Below are 26,206 nucleotides of genomic sequence, written 5' to 3'. Positions count from 1 at the left end.
ATGAGGAGAAGAGGCGGAGCAACGGGTTGTGGCCGAGAAGAAGCGTTGGATGCGTGAAGTGGCAAATGGGCAGCAAACGAGGACAGAAACGACGACAGAAATTGCAAAAAAAAAACCTTCCGCCCATTTTTTTTTGGTTTTTATGTTACTATGCACCCGACTCACAAGACTACCGTTGCCCTTGGGTCTTGTGGAACACCACCAACCAACCTCTTGGGAACTTCTGCCATGTTTTGTGTTTCTTTCCTTGGGCATCGTACTTGTGCACTTTCTTGTACCTTGGACTTGCGCACCTTCATTCAATGTTTAGCCTTGTTGAGCTTGATGCTCTGATACCAATGTCACATGCGGAAGCTCTGGGAGTCGCAAGGATCACTATCATGAGTTGTATGGCCAGCTTTGATGCGTAATTTTGTAAAAATTTCTCTCCTTCGAGGAGGTCCCAATCTTCTAACAAGAAGAAGAAGAAGATATATTAACTTCTTGCAGAAGACCCAACAGGTCTATGAGAGAAAAGGTGTACAATGTGTCCATGGAATTTTATCATGGAAAAAAGACAACATAACAAAAAGAACTAACATGGAGGTAAATGTAGATATGTATGGATCATAATCGTCATCCTCATCATGGAGGATCACCATCCTCATCATCATGGATACAAAGTGGGTGTAGAGGATACGGGGGTGTGAGTGTGGACCTATCCATCCATGTGTGGTAGGGGTCCATAAAGGATGTCCAGCATCGGCGAGGGGTGAGGACCCCTAGTTCTGCAAGGCCGAGGAGAAGCTGGGGTGATGTAGCAGCTACAATTGCTCGGTGGCAGGCGAGGATCTCATCAATCTAGGGCTAGTGAACCTAGGGTGCTCGAGGTCTAGGTGGGTGAGGCCGAATGTTGCATGCGCGGAATCCTTGTTGTACTGATTCATAGCCATAAGCTTGATTAAGAACAAGATACTGATTAAACATGAATAAGACAGAGGAGAGAGAAGAACAGAGATTGGTATCAGGGTTTTTCTTGTATTTTATATGGTACAAAAAGGTTGTTGAAAAGCTTGTACTTGGCTTAGGCCCTTGGTCAGCCCCTTAGGGGTGATGTTTGGCCTTACATGACTTCTATTGAATGCTATGATGAATGATTGACTTGGGAATGCTGAATTAATTATGAGAAATGCTTTTATATATATATATATATATATATATATATATATGCTGAGAGGAACTGGTTGGCCAGCACCAGCAGCTGTTGGCTAGGTCTTGGACAAGATACAGGCATTAAATGCCATAAATGCTGCGCTTTACTTCTTTTGCTTGCCCCACCTTGCTGTCAGAATATGCAGCGGAGATGATGACCAGATCTGAGACACAAGAGCAAAAAACGCATGCAGAAAAACAGCACAAGAGAGAGAGAGAAGTAGGCGTGTAACTCTGCTCTGATATACACAAGAAGATCCCGATATGATACAATGAGTGGTATGGGGGTGGGGGCCTATTTATATGCCCCCACATGTGCAGTCGGCCTGCTGAAAAAGGCTCCACGACTGCATCTACAGTCGGCTAGCAGCATACAGCCAGTCGGCCAGCTCTGAGGGTCCACGACTGCATCAAGTACAGTCGGCCAGCTCCAGTATACACATCTGATGTAGTCGGCCAGCAAATGGATCCTCCTGCCAACTCAGGGCTGCCTCCCAAGCCACAAAAAAATGGGAAAAAATAGGGGAAAAATGCGGGGAGTGAGGAAAAATGATAAAAAACCTGATAGGGCGGGCACACCCACAACAAAGGCCCTGGTGTATAAATCTAGACAGGAGATGACTTCTAACACCCCCTCTCAGCTCCTGTGGCTGTGTAACCAACAACAGGGAGCTGGGGTGCCGCCTGAGCAAATCCTGAGAGAGCGACTTCGTGAAGAGGTCCACCGTACTGTCCTCCGTCGAACAGAACTCTAGCAACATGTCATCAGCCACGATCTGTTCACGAACAAAGTGCCTCTGGATGACCATGGGTTCCCCCAGTGGAAGCCCAAACCTGCAATGCAACCTCTGCATCCTCACCACCTCACAAGCAGCATCACAAGCAGCCCGATACTTTGCCTCTGTCGACAAGGCAAAAGATGACTGCCTCTTACTGCTCCGAAAAACTGCTCCTGGGCTTGAAGTAGATCTCCTCGTGTGCGGATCTTCTCCCCAAACCGAGTCACTCCAATCGTGGAGTCGGACTCCATCAATCAATCCCCCTCCTGTGTACAAGAGTCCATGATCCTTCGCATGCCGCAGAAACCACAGGAAACGCAATCGTGCCTCCCAAAGAGACATCTGCAACCATGAGCTCAACTGCCTCATCAGGAAGCTCCCATCCAATCTGGTGTCCATCAACCAGATCAATGAACCATTCTGCTTCTGAATCAAAAAGGCATCACACTGCTCACAAGGATCAACACCTGTTATGGTGCACAAACAAGTCCTGGAAACCTGATGAAGACCATGCAAGGCCTTCTGAAACCTGTCAACCACCCCCTCTGAATCCGGAACCACAAAGCCTGGAGAAACCACCTCCTTCTGCAAGTAATCACCTGCCACCTGCCTGGCTTTCCGAAAGGTCCCCGTGGAAAGAACATCCTCATCTACTGGAGGTTCTTTGTCTCGAATACGACGAGACATCAGAGCATAAGTTACCTGTTCACTTTCCTCTGAATCACGAACACAAGAACTACCAACATCAGTACTGGAAAGTTCCTGCCAACTGCTGCCATCTACTGGCAAGCTATCTACCATCTGGTCCTGGAAAGCCTGTACCTGCAGCGTATCCACACTTGAGTGGCCATTACCAGACTGCCACTCATCACAAATCTGAGGACTTGGGAGAGAGAGTGCTGAAAGCTTGTAAACTCCATTCTCCACTCCGCCTTCCCAAACCACCTGGCCTGTTGCTTTGTCTCGGAGAGCATCAAAATGCTCATCAAACTCCACCCGTACGCCAGTCTTGCAAACTTGACGCACTGACAACAGATGAAAACCAAGTGACGGAACATACAACACCTGGGAGGAATGCTTTCCCCCTCTGCCATCGGGAACTATCTCCATCCTACCCTCACTGTGAACTGGGATAGTGGATGTATCCCCAGTAAGAATATGACCAGAAAGCGTGCAGAGATCCTGTAAACCGGAACGGGAAGGAGTCATGTGCCTGGAAGCACCACTATCGAGAATCCAGTCCCGAGTATCCGTTGCGGAGAGTCCTCCAATCTCCTCCCTGCCTGAAGAAAATGAAACATCGGTGTCCATCACCTCAAGGTGCACAAAAGCCGGAGTCTTCATGATTGCTGCCGAGGAATCTTCACCCTTCTCGGTCTTCCGCTTGGGACACTGCCTCCAATAGTGGCCTTTCTCGCCACAATCATTACAGGTCCTCTCTGCCTTCAGTTTCTCGCGGTCAGCGTCGGACTTCTTCTCAGAAGACTTCTCCGATGAAGCCTTTCCTTTGCCCGAGTTACGGCCTTTCGACCGTTGGCCAGTTAAGGCCTTCGAACCTCCACACTGAGGAGGGCTCGTGAATCGTTCCTCTTGGTCCAGGACCATGGGCACAAGCTCCTCCCACGTGATTGTGCTGAGCCTGCCACCACTGGTAATCAAAGGCGAGTAAAATGCTGAGTACGAAGAGGGCAAATGTGACAGCAACGTGATGGCCATGTCCTCTAACGATATCTCCTTCCCAGCCTGAAGAACTTCCTGCTGAAGAGCCTGCAGCTTGTTAATATGCTCCCGCATCGTCGACGACTTTGCAGGGCTCATAACCCGCATCTGTACTTCCAAGGAAATCCTCTTCATGGGCGATACCCTGTTGTAAAGTGAGGCCAAATGCTGCCATATACCTCTGGCCAACGTCATATGCTTTACATGATTGATTACCTGTGGTGTGCAGTTGACGAAAATAAACGAACGGACCCTGGCGTTGACACGATCCCACATCTGTGTCTGAGCCTCTCGGTCCTTTCGGATTGACGGTAATTCCCCTTCCTCTACTTCCGGCCGTGGAACACCACTATCGAGAATCCACTCCCGAGTATCCGTTGCGGAGAGTCCTCCAATCTCCTCCCTGTCTGAAGAAAATGAAACATCGGTGTCCATCACCTCCAGGTGCACAAAAGCCGGAGTCTTCATGATTGCTGCTTAGGAATCTTCACCCTTCTCGGTCTTCTGTGAAGACTAAACAGGGTTAGGGTTAGGGTTTACAGAAAGAAAACAGGCATGGAAAACAAGCAGGGAGTGAACACGACTGCTGTGGATATCTCAATGAATGAAAAATGTGAAGTACAAGCCACATGATAGTGACCCCTAAAGGATAAGTGTTCACATGACCGGCCATAAATGTGCCGGGTGGACCAAAACACTTATAAACTGCATATAAGTGAAAATGAACTAAACTGGGGGAAAAAACCTCCACTAACTGAAGTAAAAAGTGCCCCAGTAACCTACTGATGATCACTAGCACTCCTCTGGGTGCATACATAGCATAAAACCCAACAAACCCCCCTGGAGTGATATGTGATCACTGTACATCATCCACCAAAAGGAAACAAATTCAAAGCATTGCGGAATGCTTCAAATTTCGGACATGGTAATGCCTTGGTGAAGATGTCTGCCACATTTTGATCTGTAGGATAGTAGATCAGACTGATATCTCCTGCCTGGAGTCTCTCCCGAACAAAATGATAGTGAATCTCAATGTGTTTCGTGCGAGCATGAAACACAGGATTTCTGGCCACAGCAATGGCACTCTGACTATCAGTATAGATAGGTGTAGGCTCCTCCACTGAAATATCCATATCAGTGATAAGACGACGCAGCCAAACACACTCAACAGTAGTAGTGTAGGCTGCTCTGTACTCTGCCTCACAAGATGAAGTGGCCACCGTGGTCTGTTTCTTGCTTAGCCAAGAAATGCATGAAGCGCCAAGGAAGAAACAATTCCCACTAGTGGAATGTCTGGTATCAAAATCACCAGCCCAATCTGAATCACTGTAAGCATGTAACTGCATGTCACCCCCCTCAGGATAAAGCAACCCAAGAGACAAGGTACCCTGCAAATAACGGAATACACGCTTCACAGCTTGCCAATGTGACAACCGTGGGCTGTGCATGAATCTGCTCAACTGAGAGACTGCATACTGAATATCTGGCCTTGTATTACACAAGTATATGAGGCACCCAACAGCCTGAGCATATGTAGTGGCATCAAAGGAAACACTGTCATCTTGTAGTGACAGTTTCATCCCAGGCTCCATAGGAGTACTAATAGGCTTGCAATCCTGAAATTTAAACTTCTCCAGAAGTTTAGCAACATAACGTGATTGCAACAACCCAATGCCTCTGTTATCCTGCACAAACTGTATGCCCAAATAGTAATGTACAAGGCCCAAGTCAGACATGTCAAATGTCTGTTGCAGTATCTCTTTAAATGCTGCAATTTTGTCATCATTTGATCCCATGAGCAAGAGATCATCCACATAAAGACTGATGACCAGCAGATCTGTCTCTTCTTTCTTCACATACAAAGTGGTCTCTGATGGACTGTTCACAAATCCCTGAGTGAGTAGGAAAGCATCAATTTTTGCATACCAAGCTCGTGGAGCTTGTTTCAAACCATACAAGGCCTTTTTCAGCCTGCATACTTTCCCCTCATGACCATGTTCTGCAAATCCCATGGGCTGAAAAACATAAACTTCCTCCTCGAGGTCCCCATGTAGGAATGCAGTCTTTATGTCCAACTGGTGAACAACCCAACCACGATGTGCAGCCAATGCAATGACACACCTAAGTGTCGACATACGGGATGTAGGAGCAAATGTCTCCTCATAATCAATGCCCTTCTTCTGTGCATAGCCCTTTGCAACTAGACGGGCTTTGTACCTGTCAATGGATCCATCTGCATGTCTTTTCAACTTGTAGACCCATTTAGTACCAATGGCTTTCTTGCCTTTGGGCAGATCAACCAAATCCCATGTTTGATTCTTTTTAATAGAATCAATCTCATCCTGCATGGCTTTGTTCCAATGCACATTATCTCGTGCATCCACAAATGAATCAGGCTCATCATCATCCTGTAAACTGGCTGCCATAACCAGATTCAAATCTATGATGTGTGCATGCTCATTGGTCCTTGTCTCCCTACGAGTACGACCAGCAAGAGGACCCTCTAAATGGCTGTCCTGTAGTGTCCTCAAATACCATCTAGGTATATGTCTGACCTGTGGTGCCTGCTGTCCCATATTTGGTTCAGCTTCTGGCTCATTTGGTTGCTGAATTTCTGCACCACCTACATCATTTGCTGGCTGTCCATTACCCTCATGAGTTGGATCACCAACTGTGGAATGAAACTCCATGGGTAGAAGACCTTCAAATACATCATTTTCAGCCTGATTTGCTTCATAACCAGCCATGGATAATTCTGATTTTTCATCAAAAATCACATCCCGGCTGATAAATATCTTCCTGGATAGTGGGTCATATAACCTGTAGCTCTTGCTCTCACGGCTATACCCAACAAAAATGCATTTTGTGGCTTTATCATCAAGCTTCCTCCTCAACTCTTTGGGTATGTGTGCATATGCAAGGCACCCAAAGATACGAAAATGCGATACAGAAGGCTTGCGGCCATGCCAAGCCTCAAAAGGAGTAATAGAAACCAATGCCTTTGTGGGACATCGATTCAAAATATGACAAGCACACATTACTGCTTCCACCCAAAAGATATGTGGTAGTCTTTTTGCCTTTAGCATACATCTGGCCATCTCCATGAGTGACCGATTTTTCCTTTCTGCAACCCCATTCTGCTGTGGAGTGTAAGGAGTAGTATACTGATGTTTTATACCTCTACTCCCAAGAAAAGAATTCAGCACATGTGACATATATTCCCCCCCTCGGTCAGAACGGAGAGTCTTCACCTTGCATCCAGACTCTGTCTCAGCAAGTGCTACAAAGGCCAAAAATGCATCATATACCTGTGATTTCTGTGTCAAAGGATAGACCCAGCATATACGAGAGAAGTCATCAATAAATGTTGCAAAATAAAAGCAACCACCTAATGACTTCGTCTGCATGGGACCACAAAGATCACTGTGTATAAGTTGCAACTTTGCAGTTGCTCTTAGAGCCTGATCACGTGGGAAGGAAAACCTGTGCATTTTTCCCAAAATACATCCTTCACAAATGTGATCTGGAGGCTTCTCCATGAGAGGTAGATCTGTAAACATATTATGTCGCTGCATAAGCATAAGACTACCAAAATTTACATGCCCCATGCGAGCATGCCATAACTCCGCATCAACCATAGCTGGAGTAAGAGTGAATGCATGATAAGCAGACTGATCCACTGGCTGAAATGCATCCAACTCATAAAGTCCATGACATAATGTACCAGTAAGCATCAAGGTCAAGGCATTTGCTTTGTCTCTGACCATGCATTTATCATCATCAAAGTGGACTTGCATTCCACAATGTGCTAAAGAAGAAATGGACAACAAATTCTTCTTTATCCCTGGTACATATAAGGCATCTGTAAGGCGGAGAATGGAGCCATCAATGGCTGTAAGCTGAATCTCCCCAATGCCACACACTGGATATGAAGCATTGTTGGCACACTGAACAGTTTTGCCAACAGGGGCAGGGCCAACATGACTAAACAAATCCCTGCGAGATGTGATATGCTTTGAGGCACCACTATCAAAATACCAAGTACATGCATGCTCTGTCATACTGAGTGCCTGTGAAGACCAAGAGGCATCATAGCTGCATGTATAGAAACAGTAATCCCTGTCCTCAACAAAAGAAGCAGTCTCTGGAGGAGCTTTAGGAGCATCATTAACAGACATCCCAGCTTCCTTTGCCTTCTCTTTGGCAATCCTCTTCCTACATTCCGTGATGTAGTGACCTGGCTTCTTACAGTAATGACATTTGCCCTTCTTCTTGGGCTGTCCATCACTTTTTTTGGTATCCTGTGAAGAACCACCATCACCTGAATTTTGATTTGCACTCTTTGGCTGAGATTTCCCTTTCCCCTTTTGAATGCTTGTTCAGCATTCGTGTTCATATTCATATTCTTCCTCATTTGCTCCTCTTGTAGTAAGAGAGCAACAAGTTCCTGATACTTGAGGGGTTCAACAGCATTCCTCATGCTGAGGTTCAAAGAGGTATGGAAAGCCAAGTAAGATCTTGGCAAAGAGTGCAAGATGGTGGACACAAGCTGTGTCTCAGGAATTATCTCATCCACATTGATGAGTTGCTCTCTCAAATCCTGCAGCTTGTTCAAGTGGCTAGACATATCATCTCCTTCATTCATTTTCTGATTTTCCAGCTCTCTTTTCAAAAATGAGATCCTAGCCTCATTACGAGCAGCATACATTTGCTCCAAAGTCACCCATGCATTCTGTGAAGTGCCAGCTGAACGAATATGAGGTATAATGGACCTCTGAACTGACAATGCAATGAGTGACAATGCTTGTGCATCCCTGGCATCCCATGTCTTTTGAGCATTTGTTCTCTGAACAGGCAATAGCTGTCCTGGAGCCTGTACCTGTTGTCCTCGTCCACGAGCACCCCCTTGGGGAGGAGTCTCTGGAGCCAATGGACCTGGACGTGGTTCATCACCACTAACAAAATCCCAAAGACCTTTTGCCACAAGCACATTTTTCAGCATAAAACTCCACAAGGAGTAGTTCGTGCCATCCAATTTGTCTTCCTTAGACAAATATGTGAATACATCACTTTGCTGTTGATTTGCCATTATGCTTTACGCACAATGTTGTACCTGTTTACCAAAAAACCCAATAGCAAAAACCCTGATAACAACTGTACTCCACTGAATACAGTTTACCCAAATCTGCCTGCACTCTCAATCCTCTGAATGTGCAGCTTAATGCACCAATGACTGAGTAGAGCAGCAGATAGCGTACACAATGCCAAAATGCCCCAAAAATGCCGAAATTTGCTGCACCCAAACTGTGCAAAAAACTGTATATTTTCTTGCTAGAAAATCTGCCTGTTGTGCCTGTATATTTTTCACAGAGAAAAATAAGAATGCCCAAAACTCAAAGCCTGTAATGCTTACCAGCTGAGATATGAGTTGATTGTTGTACTCATGCAGGTACAGTCCACCAAAGAGCAGGTACTGTTGACTGGTACAGAACAAGTACGGAACACCAGGTTCTGCTGGTCGCTTGTACTGACAGTTGTACGGCTGTCTGCGCAGGTGTGTACAGAAGACTGTACGGAGCAGCAGGTACACGTCAGCTGCAGTCGAGCTGTATGCAGGTACAAGCGTACGTAGCAGGTACAACAGCGCTGATGACAGGGATGCGCTTGACTGGCTGCAGGTGTCGACTTGCATACGAATACCAGGAGGCGGCGACTAGTAGTGTCGACTTGCACAATAGGTGGCGCACAGGTGTCGACTTGCAGGCGAATACCAGCAGGCGGCGACTTGGTGGCGGCGCTTACTGTTGAAGCTGGTACACGTACGCATACAGTACAGGGCTGGTACACGTACGTAACTGCAGGCGACTTGGTGTAGTACCTGATTGAAGGCGACTGGATGTACGGGCATAAGGCGCACAGCTGAAGCTGAAGGCGGCGCACTATGGGTGTACGGGCAGCAGGCGCACGTGTGACTGAAGGCGGCGCTGATGTACGGATGCTGTACGTTTGATGTACTGTTAGTGCTGAGTGCAGGCAGTGTACAGCAATGGGCAAGGGCCAAACTTCAATTGCTCTGATACCAATTGAAGACTAAACAGGGTTAGGGTTAGGGTTTACAGAAAGAAAACAGGCATGGAAAACAAGCAGGGAGTGAACACGACTGCTGTGGATATCTCAATGAATGAAAAATGTGAAGTACAAGCCACATGATAGTGACCCCTAAAGGATAAGTGTTCACATGACCGGCCATAAATGTGCCGGGTGGACCAAAACACTTATAAACTGCATATAAGTGAAAATGAACTAAACTGGGGGAAAAAACCTCCACTAACTGAAGTAAAAAGTGCCCCAGTAACCTACTGATGATCACTAGCACTCCTCTGGGTGCATACACAGCATAAAACCCAACATTCTGCTCTGATACCATGTCAGAATGCGCAGCGGAAGACTAACGCACGTAGGAGATGCATCACCATCGAGCACAACGAACACCCCCAACGGGCACTGCAGCATCCCTTCACCGGGCTCCCATCTCCCGGTGAGCTGCCTCCCAAAACACCGGCCGGAGGAGATGATTATGGCAAGGTGCCACTCTAGCCTATATATGGCTCTTCAACTTCCCATGCTTCCACTTATGGGATAATCCAAGGCACCTTCTAGCCATAGATCACACGCTCGAAATCGCCAACATTCTAACACCCTCCCTCGATTCGAGCTCCGCAAGCCACCGAGGCGCGAGGGGGTCACCCAGGACCACACACGCATGAGCCGCCCAGGACCACACATGCCCGGGCTCTGATACCATGTCAGAATATGCAGTGGAGATGATGACCAGATCTGGGACACGAGCAAAAAACGCATGCAGAAAAACAGCACAAGAGAGAGAGAGAAGTAGGCGTGTAACTCTGCTCTGATATACACAAGAAGATCCCGATATGATACAATGAGTGGTATGGGGGTGGGGGCCTATTTATATGCCCCCACATGTGCAGTCGGCCTGCTGAAAAAGGCTCCACGACTGCATCTACAGTCGGCCAGCAGCATGCAGCCAGTCGGCTAGCTCTGAGGGTCCACGACTGCATCAAGTACAGTCGGCCAGCTCCAGTACACATATGTGATGTAGTCGGCCAGCAAATGGATCCTCCTGCCAACTCAGGGCTGCCTCCCAAGCCACAGAAAAATGGGAAAAAATAGGGGAAAAATGCGGGGAGTGAGGAAAAATGATAAAACACCTGATAAGGGCGGGCACACCCACAACAAAGGCCCTAGTGTATAAATCTAGACAGGAGATGACTTCTAACACTTGCTGGCCTTCATCTGGATGCTGTCCCACTTGCTGCTAGGGCTTCTGCTGGCTGTTGATAAGTTGTCTACAGGCAGCTGACAGAGGTTCCATGCCTCCATGCTGTAAAATGTTGATGATGCTGATGCTAATGGTTCTGCTGCTGCTGCTGATGAGGCTGGCGATGGTGGTGATGATGATGATGAGGCTAATACTGATGGTAATTATGCTACTGTTGACCTGAATGCTGACTTAATTAAGGGATTCTAGTGTTCATGCTGAGGATTAGCCATGGCACGGGTGTGCATGTGACATCTCTCCTCCTAAACTTGATGACGGGGTGGACACTGTGTCATCCTTCCTCCGTGGACTACTGACTTTGACTTGACTTTGACCTTCTACTCTAACTTTGATTCTTTTTGTACGAACACCTTCCACTTCTGATATCCTCTTCCATGTCTTGCTAAAGAATTGAGCATTTGTTCCACTGCAGTCCCCATGCTTGCTATCCCTTTCCCTTAACACAACGGTTGGTCACCTGTCGGAACTGATCATGCCCGTTGCTAGGCCTTTGGAATCGATCTGAAAGTTTAATGATGTATTGGTTGTGCATACATACCCTCAGGGAATGCTTCGAGTGTCGCCTGTTTTGCAGACCACTCCATATGCTATTGTGTTGCATTCTTCTGTTGGATCTGTGCACCTCCTCGGGACTATGCTGTAACACGCGGAAGCTCTGGGGGTCTTCTTTCAGCCCTAAACACTATTGGAAACCATCTGATGCAAGATGCAGATATGGAGAGAGAGTAGAGAGAGAGAAATGTGCTGGAAATCCAGTATATTACTATAGTACAAAAAGGGTACTTTGCTACAGCCCTAGGCTGTCTTCATAAAAAAACGTGATTAGCACCAAATTCTTGTCCTACTCTAGGACCCTAAGGACCCAATCCCTAGTGGATTGAATGCCTAGAATGAGGAACCTTTGTGCCTATTTATAGGCCTTCCACAAGACTTGGGAAATTAGTCGGCCAGTCAACAATTCATTAAATGCCCAACCCAATTGGGCTTCTTCTTGTGCCATCATGCGCCTGCAGTTGACAGCCAGAGCAAGTACAGCCGCATTCTGAAGTGCATCCGCTGCTACAGCCGACAACAAACGGCAGCCGACTGTCCTGCCTTGAATCCAACGCAACTGACAGGGCATCCTTCCACCTATCTCCAAGCTTATCTGGTTCATACTCTTTATCTGGCTGCCTCTTCCGGACCAGCATCTGAGAATGTCCATGGCATCTTTTATGCACATGACATATGCTTAGTGGGCTAAGCTTGAATGCTCCGATACCAATGTTGCATGCACGGAATCCTTGCTGTACTGATCCATAGCCCTAAGCTTGATTAAGAACAAGATGCTGATTAAACATGATTAAGACGGAGGAGAGAGAAGAAGAGAGAGATTGGTGTTAAGGTTTTTCTTGTATTTTATTTGGTACGAAAAGGTTGTTGGAAAGCTTGTGCATGGCTTAGGCCCTTGGTCAGCCCCTTAGGAGTGACCTTTGGCCCTACATGACTTCTACTGAATGCTACACTGATTTGGGAAGCTGAATTATGAGAAGTGCTTATATATATGCTGAGAGGAATTGGTTGGCTATCACCTGTAGGTGTTGGGGAGACAAGATGCAAGCATTAAATGCCATAAATGTTGCGCTTTACTTCTTGTGCTTGCTCCACCTCACTGTCCTTCATCGTTTGCGTGCACGTGACACCATCTGGCTCTCCGAAGTGTGGTGGCACGAGGCAGGGTAACTCTAGTTGAGAGACGAGATGGTGGGCTCCTTGTCGGTACTGTGGTATGAGTATCCTCCTTGTGTGGGCGGAAAAAACTGATAATGGTAGATTGAGATGGGTGCCGGGGTTGAGGATCTTTGTGAAGACAATATACACATATTTAGAACACTTAACTTAACTGAAGTTAACAATGGAAACAACATCAGCAACATAAATACTGGAAATACCAAAATACACATGACACCAGCACCGGGGCTAGAAAAGGCCTCCCCCCCCCCCTCTCAATACATTTTGTATTTCTTGGAGTATTTATAAGTACAAGTGTCACGGGCCTGATAGGCCTGATTTCTCCACCAAGGAGTGAAAACAACTCAAACAAACTGGTTTAAGTCGATGAAGATGTGTTGGTCGGAGTAGCCTCAAATCACAGGCTCATTCCCACCTTCACTGGGTGCACACCTGCCTTTCACTGGTCCTTTGGGACCGTGCACTAACAGGCACGTCGTGTGCTTTTTTTCTATAATAGCTCCATGCAAGAGTTTATCCAAAGGTTTTTAAAAAGGGTACATCATATTAAAAGGGTATTTAAAATGCTCATGGACACCCTAATATAATAATGTCGAGTCCCTAATTTAAATGTGTGAATACATAGGCTTATAAATATTAAAGTTGGCCATAACTTATAAATTTAACATTTTAAAAAGGAAAAAATGGTAATACTTACCACCTGTTCACACGCCACACCAACGAGTCAGCAAACAACATTCCACGGTACACTGGGGGCGTCCCCGTCTAGTGTACTGGCACGGCATAACAAGCAAACACACGCAAACAAGTCATGCAAAAATAAATTTATGCATGCAAGCATAAATGCATGTGCACATGTAATGGACGAAATCTCTCTTTTATGAAACTTGTACAAGAAGTTCCTGTCGGGCACAAAACTGGCGTGACAGAAATATAAAAATATGTCGTGGTCTTCCTATGGAGTGACAGTCCCATAGATAAGACATCATCTTGGCCATACACGGGTGGCACCAACAGGCTCCTGTCCATACACTTATCTTACTTGACGAGAGGGAGGGAAAGAGGGTGAGATAGAGGGATGCATATTCTTTTATTTTTCATTTTCCCAATTTGAGATGAAAAGAGAAAAAGAAAGATATATTAAGCATCTACTAAAGACCCAATGGGCCAAAGTGCTACAATAATGTCCATGGCATATCTCATCATGGAATAGAATGGAAAAGGCCGAAACGGATGATGTCTCTGCAACAGAAATAGCTTGAACCTAGGAAATGAAAACAACTCAAAAACGGCATGTCTTTAACATTATATAGTAGATGTAAATAGAAATGATGGAAAAAATTGAGAGAAATAGAGAAGAAACTTGGGATATATCATAATCTAATAGAGATGATAAGGAAAATTGGACTTGGAAAATCTCTCTCTTTTAAGCAAGAGAATAAGAATATTTAAAAATTTTGAAGAAAAGAAATACATTTTTAAAGCCAAAAAAGTGGAAAAACGTTGATTGCATGGCAAGTGGGTGCCACGCCAAATTGTCAACCATAGACAATTTCATGTAGCACCCAACTTACCACATCATCATTTTTTGAGCCAAACTTTTAATTTTTTAAGATAAAAATATTTTTTAAATTGAAAAAAGTATATTAATCTCTCTCTCTCTCTCTCTATCTCTATATATATATATATATATATATATATATATATATATATATATAGATATCATAGTTTTTTCATATAGCAACCATACGGCAAACGGATACGGGTATGGAAGTACGAAAAAAGTATGGTTCACATCCCCAAGAAATTCCATACGTTGGATACCATATGGCACCCTAAATTTAAGGAAAACCATGGTACATATGACACAAAAAACCAAAGAAACTTGAAACTGCAAAGTTTTTGGGATTAGAAAAAACATAAATGATGTAGAGCCAGAATCCAAACTCTGGACTTTATATTACTGTAACTTGTTTACATGATACATGTATGATCAATGATGTATCATGTAACATGTTACATAAGTAGGGACTAGGGAGTGTGGAGTGGGCAAATGCCAAAACGTGTCACCTGTAGGCATAGTATTTTCATACAGCAACCATACGACATATGTGTATGAGTGTGGAACTATGAAATAAGTATGGTTCAAACCTTGGAGAAATTCCATATGTGGGATTGCATACTTGATTCTTGAATTAAAGGGTAGACATGCCATTTCAAAGAAGTGAACCATGAGAGACTTAAAATATGTGAAAGCCATGATAGATGGTCTATCATGGTTTTTTCACAAATCGACCATGTTTCATCCGTCATGACTTTCACACATTGACAACTAATCTCTATGTCTAGAAAAGATGCAAAACATTTTCTTTTTTGGCTGGAGTATGAAAAGTTTTTCCATACGTGACCATACGCATACGGGTATGGAAGTATGGAATATTTTCCATACGAGTATGAAGAAAACTATGATATATATATATATATATATATATATATATATATATATATATATATATATATATATATATATATATATATATATATATATATATATATGCTGCTCTCATGTTTCATGTTTCATGTTTCATGTTCCTTGTATTCCATGATGAGATTTCCATGGAAATTTTGTATCTCTTGAGCGAGGGTTTTGTTTTGTTCTATTTTATTTTAAAAACTCAATGCCCATGTTATAAATTGTCCGGCCTTTTATTCAAAATGTCCGCTGTTTTTTAAATAATGTGAAATGGTCTCCATAAAACACCCTCCTTTTAATCTTGTTCAGATGGCCCTTATCCAAGCACCTCTTGGTGGCTTGCAAAGGTAGATTCCGATAGGTTCATGTCATCCTACCAAGCACAATCATGTCATCCTACCGAGCACAATCAAACCCAGTGTGCCCCGCGCTTTATTCCAAGATAATCTCCCATTTCCAAAGCTTGTATATCATAACGTAACTTGTCTGGCATCTTGGTGTCCTCCAAAGCCTGTCCACATAGTTGGGAAATGACGAAATAGTGACAGCATGTACTGTTTTGTCGTATGTACCCGCTGAAGTAGTTGGCCGACCAGCTGGAAGGTGTTGGGGATTTGAAGACTTGAGCTTGGTGTCATGCACATCCTCGAGCTGCATGTACGGGTAGAGAATGAGCAAGAAGGGCGATCATAGGCAAGTTTAGTCATCGAATTGTATGGGGATTGTTTGCATGATAAGGATTTTGTGCATAGGTATAAGTCATATGCTGCGAGGAATTCTTCCTACTCTTAGCAATGCATAAGTCTAGCTAGAGGGGAAAATATAGCCCTTGGTTAGATCACATGTCCAAGTGGTGTTGTGTATACGTGCATATGTGAACCTTGAGTCACATGTTTATTTTTCCAAGGGCTGTCCGCCTTAAGAAAAAAAAAGATGTTTGGAGATTGTAGTGTTTTGGTCTACTTTTCAGCTACTCATCAATTCTCTTGCCAGGCATTGACAGGAGGCCCGTTGGTTCAAGCACGCAATTTTGCTGTAATGACTGGTGTGAATACGGGGATCTCATGTGCAATGAAAAGAGCAAGAGGAGGTGTTGAAGATGTCCAAACTAGGTATGCACTTGCTTAATAGTTAAAATAGGGAACACTTTAACTATTTTAAATTCACCTTGTTTACAAAGTTTTTAAATTATGTTTTTCACAGTATGGTGTCTGCCTTTGGATCGGGTGCCATGTTCTCTTTAGTTAGTGGAGTTGGGGGTCAGAATGTGGCTTCCAATGCCGTCATGACAGGTGTCTTCTTTGCTATTATCCAAGGTGGCATGTTCAAGGTTGGTCTCTTCTTTTTCATGTGTTTGCGTTCCGTAAACTTGTATCAGCATCACCATGGGCACACCTGCTGTATGGCTTTAGGATAGCAGGGAAGGAAGTTTTATCAACTCTTTGCTTAGCCCTATGGGTTCTCTTGGTAACTTTGTGGTGTGAGTACAGCTAGGTAGGCTTGCCCAACCGCCTCCAGATGACATGTATTATGCGAATACAAAGAGCATGTTACGATACCTGGGTCTTGAACGTTACGAGAAAAACTTCAAGAAGGGACTTCTCACAGACAGCACAGTATCACTTCTGAATGATAGGTATGTGTGAGGGAGTTCAATTCCCTACACAAGCTTTTGTCTAAAATGTTTCCATGCTGGAGATGATGGTGAACACCATGTTTGTTTGTTGTACATTTTTGAATCAGCTTCCCTCTTATTTTGCATGTATTCTATGCTCATGTGTAACAATTTGAAAGCAGGAGATTGCTTAGTGAAGTCTGTAAAGATCTTGACCATTGTCTGTGGCATGAAAATGCCGGCTCGAGTATAACTTTGATGTTTACATTGAGCTTGTTGCAGTGCATTACGAGATGTTAAAGTCCCTCCTGGACCAAGGCTCCTTATTCTGGACTTCGTCAAAAGGTGAGTCAATGATCAACAAGAGAAGGAATTCCCTATGAAGGCCTGCCTTTGCATGGATGGATGTATGTGTGTGTCTGAGAGAGAGAGAGAGAGAGAGAGAGAGAGAGAAAGTTATATCGAACGTCTTCAAAAGACCCAGTGAGTCTATGAGGCCAAAAGTGATACGATAATGTCCATGTAATCTCATCATGGTACAAAAGAAAACAAAGACTAGAGCTATGAGCAAGGAATGTCAAATCCGAGAGAGAGAGAGAGAGACTTCAAGGATCTATGAGACCAAGAATGAGTACATATGATGATCAGAAACATGAAAAAAAGAAACATCTACCGAAGAGAATGGGCCCATGTATTACGTGGACCTGTGTATACAGTGAAGAGAGTCAAAGCTGTCATCCTCCTGAATCGTGAATGCCCTGGATCTGCACCTGACGGATGGAAGGTCGGGATCGCTGGGTGTGGGGGCGTCTGGCTTTCAGAACGGATCGTGAACTCTCTGGTGACTTCTCGGGTTTGTGAAGGAGGGAGGAGGAGAAGGAAAATAGGAGGAACTAAAAAGACAATGACGAAAGATTGGGGGGGGGGTGTTGTGGACATGTTCATGATCACTCCCTTGGAATTTTCTTTACTATCAGCTGCCCATTGTTGGAATGGACCTTGCTGATTAGGAGGCAAATTAATCATGTGGATCACATCTCATTTAATAAACGTGTAAACCTATGGGCATGGGCATGTACATGTGTATGTCTATGTGCATGTGTGCTAGTTGAAGAATTAAAGCTTGCCTAGGGAAATTTCACAATTATGTTGATTGAGCTGGCATTTTTTTGACATTTTTGCAGGAATCCACATTTTGGTGATCAAAGTCAGTAAATTTGAGGTCTACTCAAAAGAGCTATGCTCTTAAAAATTGTGACAATTTATTGGCAAATTAGCGCCTTCCTAGTCGCTTTCTACAGGCATGCTTTTTAGAAGATTTTTTAATGTCTGATTAGAGATGTCAGTTTGATGACTGTTCAGCAGCTTGCATGTAAGTTGTGATTGGTACATTGAATTGATTTTTTTGAAAATAAAGTATGAGAGAGAGAGAGAGAGTGTACTGCCTTTGGGTGAATGGTAGCCCATTAAACTACATTTGCCAAGCACAAAAGCATGGAACAAGAATACCAAGGATGTTAATAATATATTTCCTAATGTACATTGAAGGTGAAGACACTATCAAACATTTGTTGAGGAAAGGCACATATGTAAATAAAGTGTGTGTGGGTAATGGGTATCTCATAGATACCACGGTTCTCTCGGATTGAGGGTAAGTTGTGCGATTGAAGCATGTTGGCTCAGGACTAGGGTTACCTATCTTTGCTTGGAATTCTTTTGTAGAGAGCGGTAGTGGTTTATTTAAGATTCTAGTGTGAGCAACATCATCTATCCTAGTTCAAGTAGGAAAGTTTCACAGGTGCCCGTGCAAGTTATGCAGGGTTCTCTTTTCCTTAGTAAATACCTTTCGTAGCTTGCTTTTTTGTTATTGTTTACATATTAGAAAGCGGTTGTGAGTATGTTTGTCTTATGAGTGAGCTTTCAAGAACTCATCCTTATTTGATCTCTTCCGTCACATGCAACTTGCACATGGTGGAAAGATTGTGGTTGTGATCACTCTAGACCATGATCTCATTTTCAAATTGCGTGAGGAGACCCATTATCTTCCAAATGACAGTATTCATGGAGTGACATGCCTCTAAAGATGACTAGGGCTTGAGTGAGACTGTCTGGAGAAATATGTACAAAATCACATTCATTGGAGTCGGGAAAATGTCCATCCTCAATTTTGGCTCGTTAAAAGCTCTATATACTACAACTATTTTAATGATAATGATACAGACAATCGCGTCTTGACGTAGCTACAGTAACATCATTCTAATGATATGATAAGAGACAATCGTGTCTTGACAATAGTTAAAATGAAATCATTCTAATGTTATGTTTAAATCTCATGCAAATTGCCTAGGTGGATAGTGCAAGGGGGAGGGGATGAACTCATTACATGGAGTTTCATATGCGCAATCTCGTATGAGGGACACCATGGAAGCTTGCATGAAGTGAGGACGACTAATCCTTGATTAGTTACATCATAGTTGTCTTTTAAGTTGAGCTCCGTTACACACTATATTATTGATGTCCACCTTTGTGGCCTTGGCTCTTAGTTCTATGTCTACACCCATTGTTTATATCCCATGGCCTTTGGTCCATACATGTATATATAAGATGAGAGTAACCATGTTGCAAACCATCCTTGTCCATTGGTTTTGTCCTTGAAACCATGAATATTCAGCTTACAAGATTAAATGCAACTCCAATAACCATGTAAACCGTATGTCATGTAGTCGCTTCGATGTACATGGCTCTGAATCTATCTGTGAGCATAATGTCTTCCACATACCAAAATCTGCATAATATGCTCTCAAAGCAGCTTCCAAATGATTCCCCATATAGTAATTTCCAGCAAGCAAATAGCTTCCATTTGGTATCAATCGTCCATAATATTTACTCAAAAGCCCTTCAAATCCTTTCAACATAGAGTCGAGTCGCCACACGAAGCTTCTTCAAGAGGTAATCCACACCATTTAATCGAATACTCTTGCATTTGGATTAACACCCTCTTGCTTGATGACCATCATTGGTACATTGATCTTGTATCCATATAATGCTTTAAATGATGACATGTCAATCCTCACATGATGAGTATTATTGTAAGTAAACTTGACAAGGCCAACCAATCATCTCGTGCATGCATGGCAATAGTCTCTTTTGCTTGTATTTCGAGACATAGGCACAAGATAAACTCTTTCCTTATAGTACAAGAGATCATTTTGAAGCTTAAAATGGGAAAATTCTTCATGAGAACCATGTTGTAATTTTTCGAGCATTTGTGATACTTCTTTATCTAAGAGATACTCCTCTTTAATATCCATGATCCAATCCTTATACACTTTGGTCATGGTGAACAAAGAGCATGTCCACATTCTAGATACAGCATAGGCAACCACATTGTCTTTGCCTTTTGTATACGTGATCTCAAAATCAAAATTTTGTAATGTGGTGAATCATTGCCTTTGCTTAGGAGATAATTTTGGTTAAGCAAGAAAATACTGCAACACCCTAGATCACTTCACATAAAAGTAATGACACTACTTGATGGCATGTAAGATAGTAACCATTCTTGATCGTACACATGCATTTGAATTTCCTTCTCATCAACTTCTAGCTCTTATAAGCATTCACACCATGATCTTGGTTTAAAATTGCTCCCATACCTTTTTCATATGTATCGATCCTCACGGCGGTGAATGGCTTAGAGAAGTTTGAAAAACCAAAATAGGGGCTTAAGTGAGCATTCTTTTGAGCTCTTTAAAGCTCTTGCTTTTTATTACATCCCAAAAGAAGGCTTCCTTAAGCTTGTTAATAAGAGGGGCCACAATTCTCTGCATTCCTCTCAATGAATCTTTTATAGAAAGAAGATAAGCCCAAAAATTTCCTTAGTCGAGTCACATTAATGGGTGTAGGCCATTTCTTCACATATTCAACTTTCTTGGGATCCACTTTGATGCCCTCATTACTCACAATGTGACTAAGATACTCCACTTCTTGAGCCATGAAAGAATATTTGCTCTCCGTTGTATACAAGTGGTTGTTTCTCATCTCAAGCACTTCTATAACATGCAGTAAATGCTCATCCTCATTCTTGGATCATCAAAGAACACCAATTCAAATTTAAAGAGAAATGGTTGTAATACTTTGTTCATGTCAATGCTTGGAAAGTAGTGGGTAGATTGCACAACCCAAATGGCATCAGCATGAAATGAAAGAGCCATCTTTCCATTCTAAAAGCTGGTTTGAACTCATCACCTTCCTTCATTGTAATTTGATGGCATCCCAATATCAAATCAATCTTAGAGAAGTAACTTGGCATCCTTAAGTTCATCAAGAAGATCATCCACATGAGGTATTGGAAATCTATTCTTGATGGTGATCTTATTGATATCACGATAGTCAATGCATGTGTGGAATGTCTCATGTTTCTTCTTCACCAAGAGTACAAATAAAGAAAATGGTGATTAACTTGATTCAGTCCATCTGGCATCCAAAAGTTCTTTGATTTGCCTTGCAACTTCATCTTTTCACCTTAGAGAGCCTATATGGGGACTTGTGACCGTCTTAGCATTTGGTTCAAGTATAATACCATGATCACAACATCTCTCTTTAGTGGTGGTAAAATCTTGGGCATTTGAAACACATCTTTATACTCATCCAAGAGTTTAGCCATGCCCTTATGTATTACTTCCTTATCACCATCGATAACCTTATCTTTGCAAAGCTATAATGCATAAACACAATCTGTTTTTTATGGCCTCTCTCTTGAGTTTGGTGCCATTAATCAATGCCAACTTAGACAAGCAAGATCGCTTCAATGTAACACACCCTTCTTCATGTATAAAGCTCATGAAACTTTGCTGAAAATTCATGATGAAAGTCCCAAGTGTGGACAACCAATTACAACCCAACATAATTTCTATTGGCCCCATGTCCAACACTAGTAAATTAACTTTGACATCCACATTATTGTTGCAAACCATTATATAATCCTCCTTTGCTCTACTTGCCACTTGAACCATGTACAAAGAGGAGAAAGCCATAGGATACAACTTCAGGTTGTACAATGACTTCCAATTTCACAAAACTGTGCATGCTACCACTATCCACCAATATATGTGCATGCTACCACTATCCACCAATATATGTGCCACTCTTCCATTTACCGAAACTTCTCAAGGTATTTGTACTTTTGCAACTAGCATATCTATCTAAGAGAGTGAACACAAGGTAGCATTATGCCTTGATGAATCTGTAACAAACATGGTAGTGGGTAGTCCATCATCATAGTCTCCATCATGAATTTTGCTGGGATCGAAAGGAAACTCCCCACTAAGCTCATGATCATGATTATGATCACATTATCCTCATGCTCATTGCAATCCAAAATTTTTTCAGCATCATCCTTAAATCCTTCATCATCTTGTTTCATTTGGTGAGAATCATGCTCAACGATATCTTGTTTCGCTTGCATGCTTTATAGTGATTCTTGCTTCATTTCTCCCCACATTTGAAACATAAGCCTTTACTCTTGAGCTCATTAATGCCATCCTCCTTATGCACATTGCTCTTGGTCAAACCACTTGAAGGCTTTCCATCCCCACTCAAAGCCTTTGAGCAATGCTAGGCTTTAAGCCCTTGATGTACTTGATCATTTGGTACTTTTCACTCATGCAAAGAAATCTTTAGAAAATGGTGTGATTACTTCTTAGCACTAGTTTCTCTTTGTTCCAAATCATTCCAAGCACCAATGATTTTATTTTTGTGCAATTTCGATATAAAAGTCTCATTTCTTCTTTGAGGGATGTCTAAGTAGTAACCACATAATCATGAGAATAAATGTGTCTCCACCAAGTGCGAGTATATCCTTAAAGGTAAAGAGTGACAAAATATACTTTGGCCCTTTCACTCCTTGGATTGAGTTGAAAATACATGTCTATTTTGTTGACCCATTCTTCAAACATCTTATTGGAATTGCTCCCTCCTTTGAATTTGGTGAGAACTACTTTGTATTTGACCCCCTTTGAATTCATACTTTGCTTCACTATAGTGTTGTCCAAAGTAGTAACCACATAATCATGCGAATAAATATGTCTCCACCAAGTGCGAGTATATCCTTAAAGGTAAAGAGTGACAAAATATACTTTGGCCCTTTCACTCCTTGGATTGAGTTGAAAATACATGTCTATTTTGTTGACCCATTCTTCAAACATCTTATTGGAATTGCTCCCTCCTTTGAATTTGGTGAGAACTACTTTGTATTTGACCCCTTTGAATTCATACTTTGCTTCACTATAGTGTTGTCCAAAGGCATCCTTGTAGAAGGTCTTCTATCATTCCAAGTGCCATCTATGCATGTGAAATCATAGGTCACATGTTTCCCTTTGTATTGATTCCGTAATGAAGAAGGCATTTGATAATGATTTCTTCCCATGGTTCTTGATGGTGGTGAATGATTCTTCTTATTAGCATGATTAGCCTCATTTACATTACCAATCGAAATGCTCATGGGTTGCCTTGATAAAGATGCCATTTCTTTATACACCCTAGAAGAAGAACCCTCCTTGTGCCATGCATTAGATATACACCATGAGTCGCACCAAAATATGATTTGCTCCACCATGATGCATGTCTTCACCCTTGAGCTCGTTTCTAAGGGAAGATATTTTGGTTAATAATTTTTTCTTATTTCTTGTTGAAACTATCCATTATGCCCTCCATCATAGAATGCACCGTCATTATCATTGACTGCATCTCCATGCTCATTGGAGGATTTCTACTAGTTATTCCCGCATGGGTATCCACATTCTCATCCATGTCATGCATTTGATCCATAGTATTGTGACTACGGTCACCTAAATGCACTTCAACAACATTCTCTTCATGAATTGCTTCCATATTTTCAAGCTTGAACATTGGCGACTTGCAACACTTCCGAAATGTTCTTGGATCTTCCCCTTGCCACCACAACTTAAAATGTATTCTAATTGGTAGAACCCCAAAAAATGTTGGATATAGGATTTTTGAGCTTGATGGAAAGCTTATGATCTCTACTATCCCAATGTGTAGGCCGTTTCACTTTAAAAAAAGGGTAACCATTCCTTAATTTGACTTTTGTGATTCACAATTGAAAATCAAAAAATGGTTGTAGATCTCCATTAAGTGATACAAATAGGATGATTTATAGCTTGATGTGAAGATCTTGAGGAGTACTAAAAACCCTATGATGTATTTGACTTCAGTCAAAGAGCAAGTACGCTCTGTTTTGATTTTTATAAAAAGTCAACTATGCACTTTGATCCCCTAAAACGGTGTCCCATTCTTGCATTCTTTGGATTGTTAAAAATAATTTGAGAAGCTTTTTCCAAACCAAAACCCTTAATCTTGAGAGTTTTAAGTGTATGGAATATTCTTTCAAGCTATGTGATCACTTTCAATTCAGTCCCCACATGGTTTTTGATTGAATTAAATTTTTAGTTTAGTTGTACATAGTGAAACTGTAAAAATTTCACCGTAATTTTTCTCCAAATCGATGCAAAAATCAATCCCTGATATTAACTGATCTATCTGCATTAAATACTCATTCAAGGGTTTATAAACACCAATTTATTTATCATCATACATGGGTCCCATCATTGGTATTCAATTGCATCAATTCCTTTGCCAAGTGAGCAATGTTGCCAAGTAACCAATGAAGAAAAAGTGGATGCTATGTAGCTACTTTCACAACCTCCTCTCTAGCTCACCTAATCCTCCTCCTTACCACTTTTCCAAGGCACTCATGGTGGCAAGTAAGATTCATGAAAACACTCCCCCATGGTTCCCTCTTAGTCCTCTCTAGGCATGGGTACTCCTCTTCCATGATGAAAAACAAGTAGAGGGAGAGGAGACACACACACATGAGCAAACCCTAATGTATTATGCAAACCCTAACCATAGAGAGAAGCCATCTCTCTTCTCACACAATGCATCAAGCCATAATCCATAATCTACAACACAGTACATGTATTGTGTCCACACACTACTAACCCTAGCTAATGTCCACACACTATGACCAGCTGGACGCGGTCATTTATGTCTCCTCACACATGTTATCGAACTTGAATCTCAACAGCCCCTCTCAAGCTCATGATGTATTGCCATAGATGATGTACTACCTAACATGCCAGCACATCGTGCAACTGGCACAAGCTGACATCGAACTTGAATCTCAACAGCCCCTCTCAAGCTCATGATGTACTGCCATAGATGAAGATGTAGATGAGCTTGAGCTATCAAAGCTCTCAACACTCCCCCTCAAGCTCATCCCATGTACTCCCAACACAGTACTACGGAAGTACTCAAACTTCTCCCTGCTAAGTGGCTTTGTAAAGATGTCGGCCACCTACTCTTGAGTCTTCACATACTGCAAATCCACTGTACCATCATCCAACACTTTCTCTCTGACAAAATGATAGTGGACCTCTATGTGTTTGGTCTGCGCATGAAAAACTGGATTCTTGGCCAACTGTATGCTGCTCATGTTGTCACAATGAATGACAACCTTGCCATTAACAATAGGCTCACCCAAATCAGCCAAGAGACTCTTTAACCATTCTCCTTCACATGTAGCAATGGCTGCACCCCTGTATTCAGCCTCTGTAGTACTAGATAAAGCAACAGTAGGTTGCTTCTTGCTACTGCAACTCACCACTGCACTTCCAAATGTAAAGGCATAACCACTAGTAGACCTCCTGTCATATGAGCTACTTGCCCAATAATAGTCTGGCATGCTCTTTTCATTGAGCATCGCCCTGTGGCCACATCACAAATGACTCTATTTTTCCTCTCAGCAACACCATTTTGCTGAGGTGTGTACCTGCAAGTTAACTGCCTTCTTATGCCATACTTTTTCAAGAAATTCTCAAAACTCCATCTGTAACATTTTATCCAAGAGCCATATTGCTTCTCTGCAAAAGCTTTGAAGTCCATAAACTTTTCCAACACTTCACTTTTCTCTCTGAGAAAGTAAATCCAAGTCATTTTGCTGAAATCATATGAATTTCACATAATACAAGCTGCCTTTAATGGATGGGTTTTGTGCAGGACCCCATACATCACTATGAACTATCTCAAGTGGCCTGCTACTCATGTTGCCTTCTTTAGGAAATGGCAACCTTCCTTGCTTTCCAAACTGGCAAGCATCATAGACATGCATATTCCCATCATACTTGAATCTAGGCAGCCCACTAACAATGCCTCTTGCCTGCATGTTCTTTAACCTTTATATGTTCACACGTCTAATCCTTTTATGCCATATGTCAATGTCCTGTACCACATTTCGGCTTTTAGAGAACATGGCTGAT

At 42.6% G+C, this 26,206-nt stretch overlaps 1 protein-coding gene across 1 annotated transcript in view; it reads left to right on the top strand.

The window, feature by feature from the left end:
• Nucleotides 1–18,458, top strand: part of LOC147605755 (chloroplastic import inner membrane translocase subunit HP30-2-like) — a 37,751-nt gene extending 19,293 nt beyond the window's left edge. Inside the window, exons 2-6 of the mRNA XM_086793135.1 lie at nt 16,250–16,368; nt 16,460–16,586; nt 16,747–16,892; nt 17,154–17,216; nt 18,056–18,458. Coding sequence (XP_086649261.1) covers nt 16,250–16,368; nt 16,460–16,586; nt 16,747–16,892; nt 17,154–17,216; nt 18,056–18,086 — 486 coding nt within the window. The 3' untranslated portion in view covers nt 18,087–18,458. The remainder of the gene's footprint in view (nt 1–16,249; nt 16,369–16,459; nt 16,587–16,746; nt 16,893–17,153; nt 17,217–18,055) is intronic.
• The last annotated feature ends 7,748 nt before the right edge of the window (nt 18,459–26,206 follow it).

Source organism: Cibotium barometz, chromosome 59, assembly GCF_041138505.1.
Source record: "Cibotium barometz isolate CiBa-2024 chromosome 59, ASM4113850v1, whole genome shotgun sequence".
Classification (NCBI taxonomy): domain Eukaryota; kingdom Viridiplantae; phylum Streptophyta; class Polypodiopsida; order Cyatheales; family Cibotiaceae; genus Cibotium; species Cibotium barometz.
Note: the sequence above shows the minus strand (reverse complement) of the source record. Positions and strands in the feature narration are given on the sequence as shown.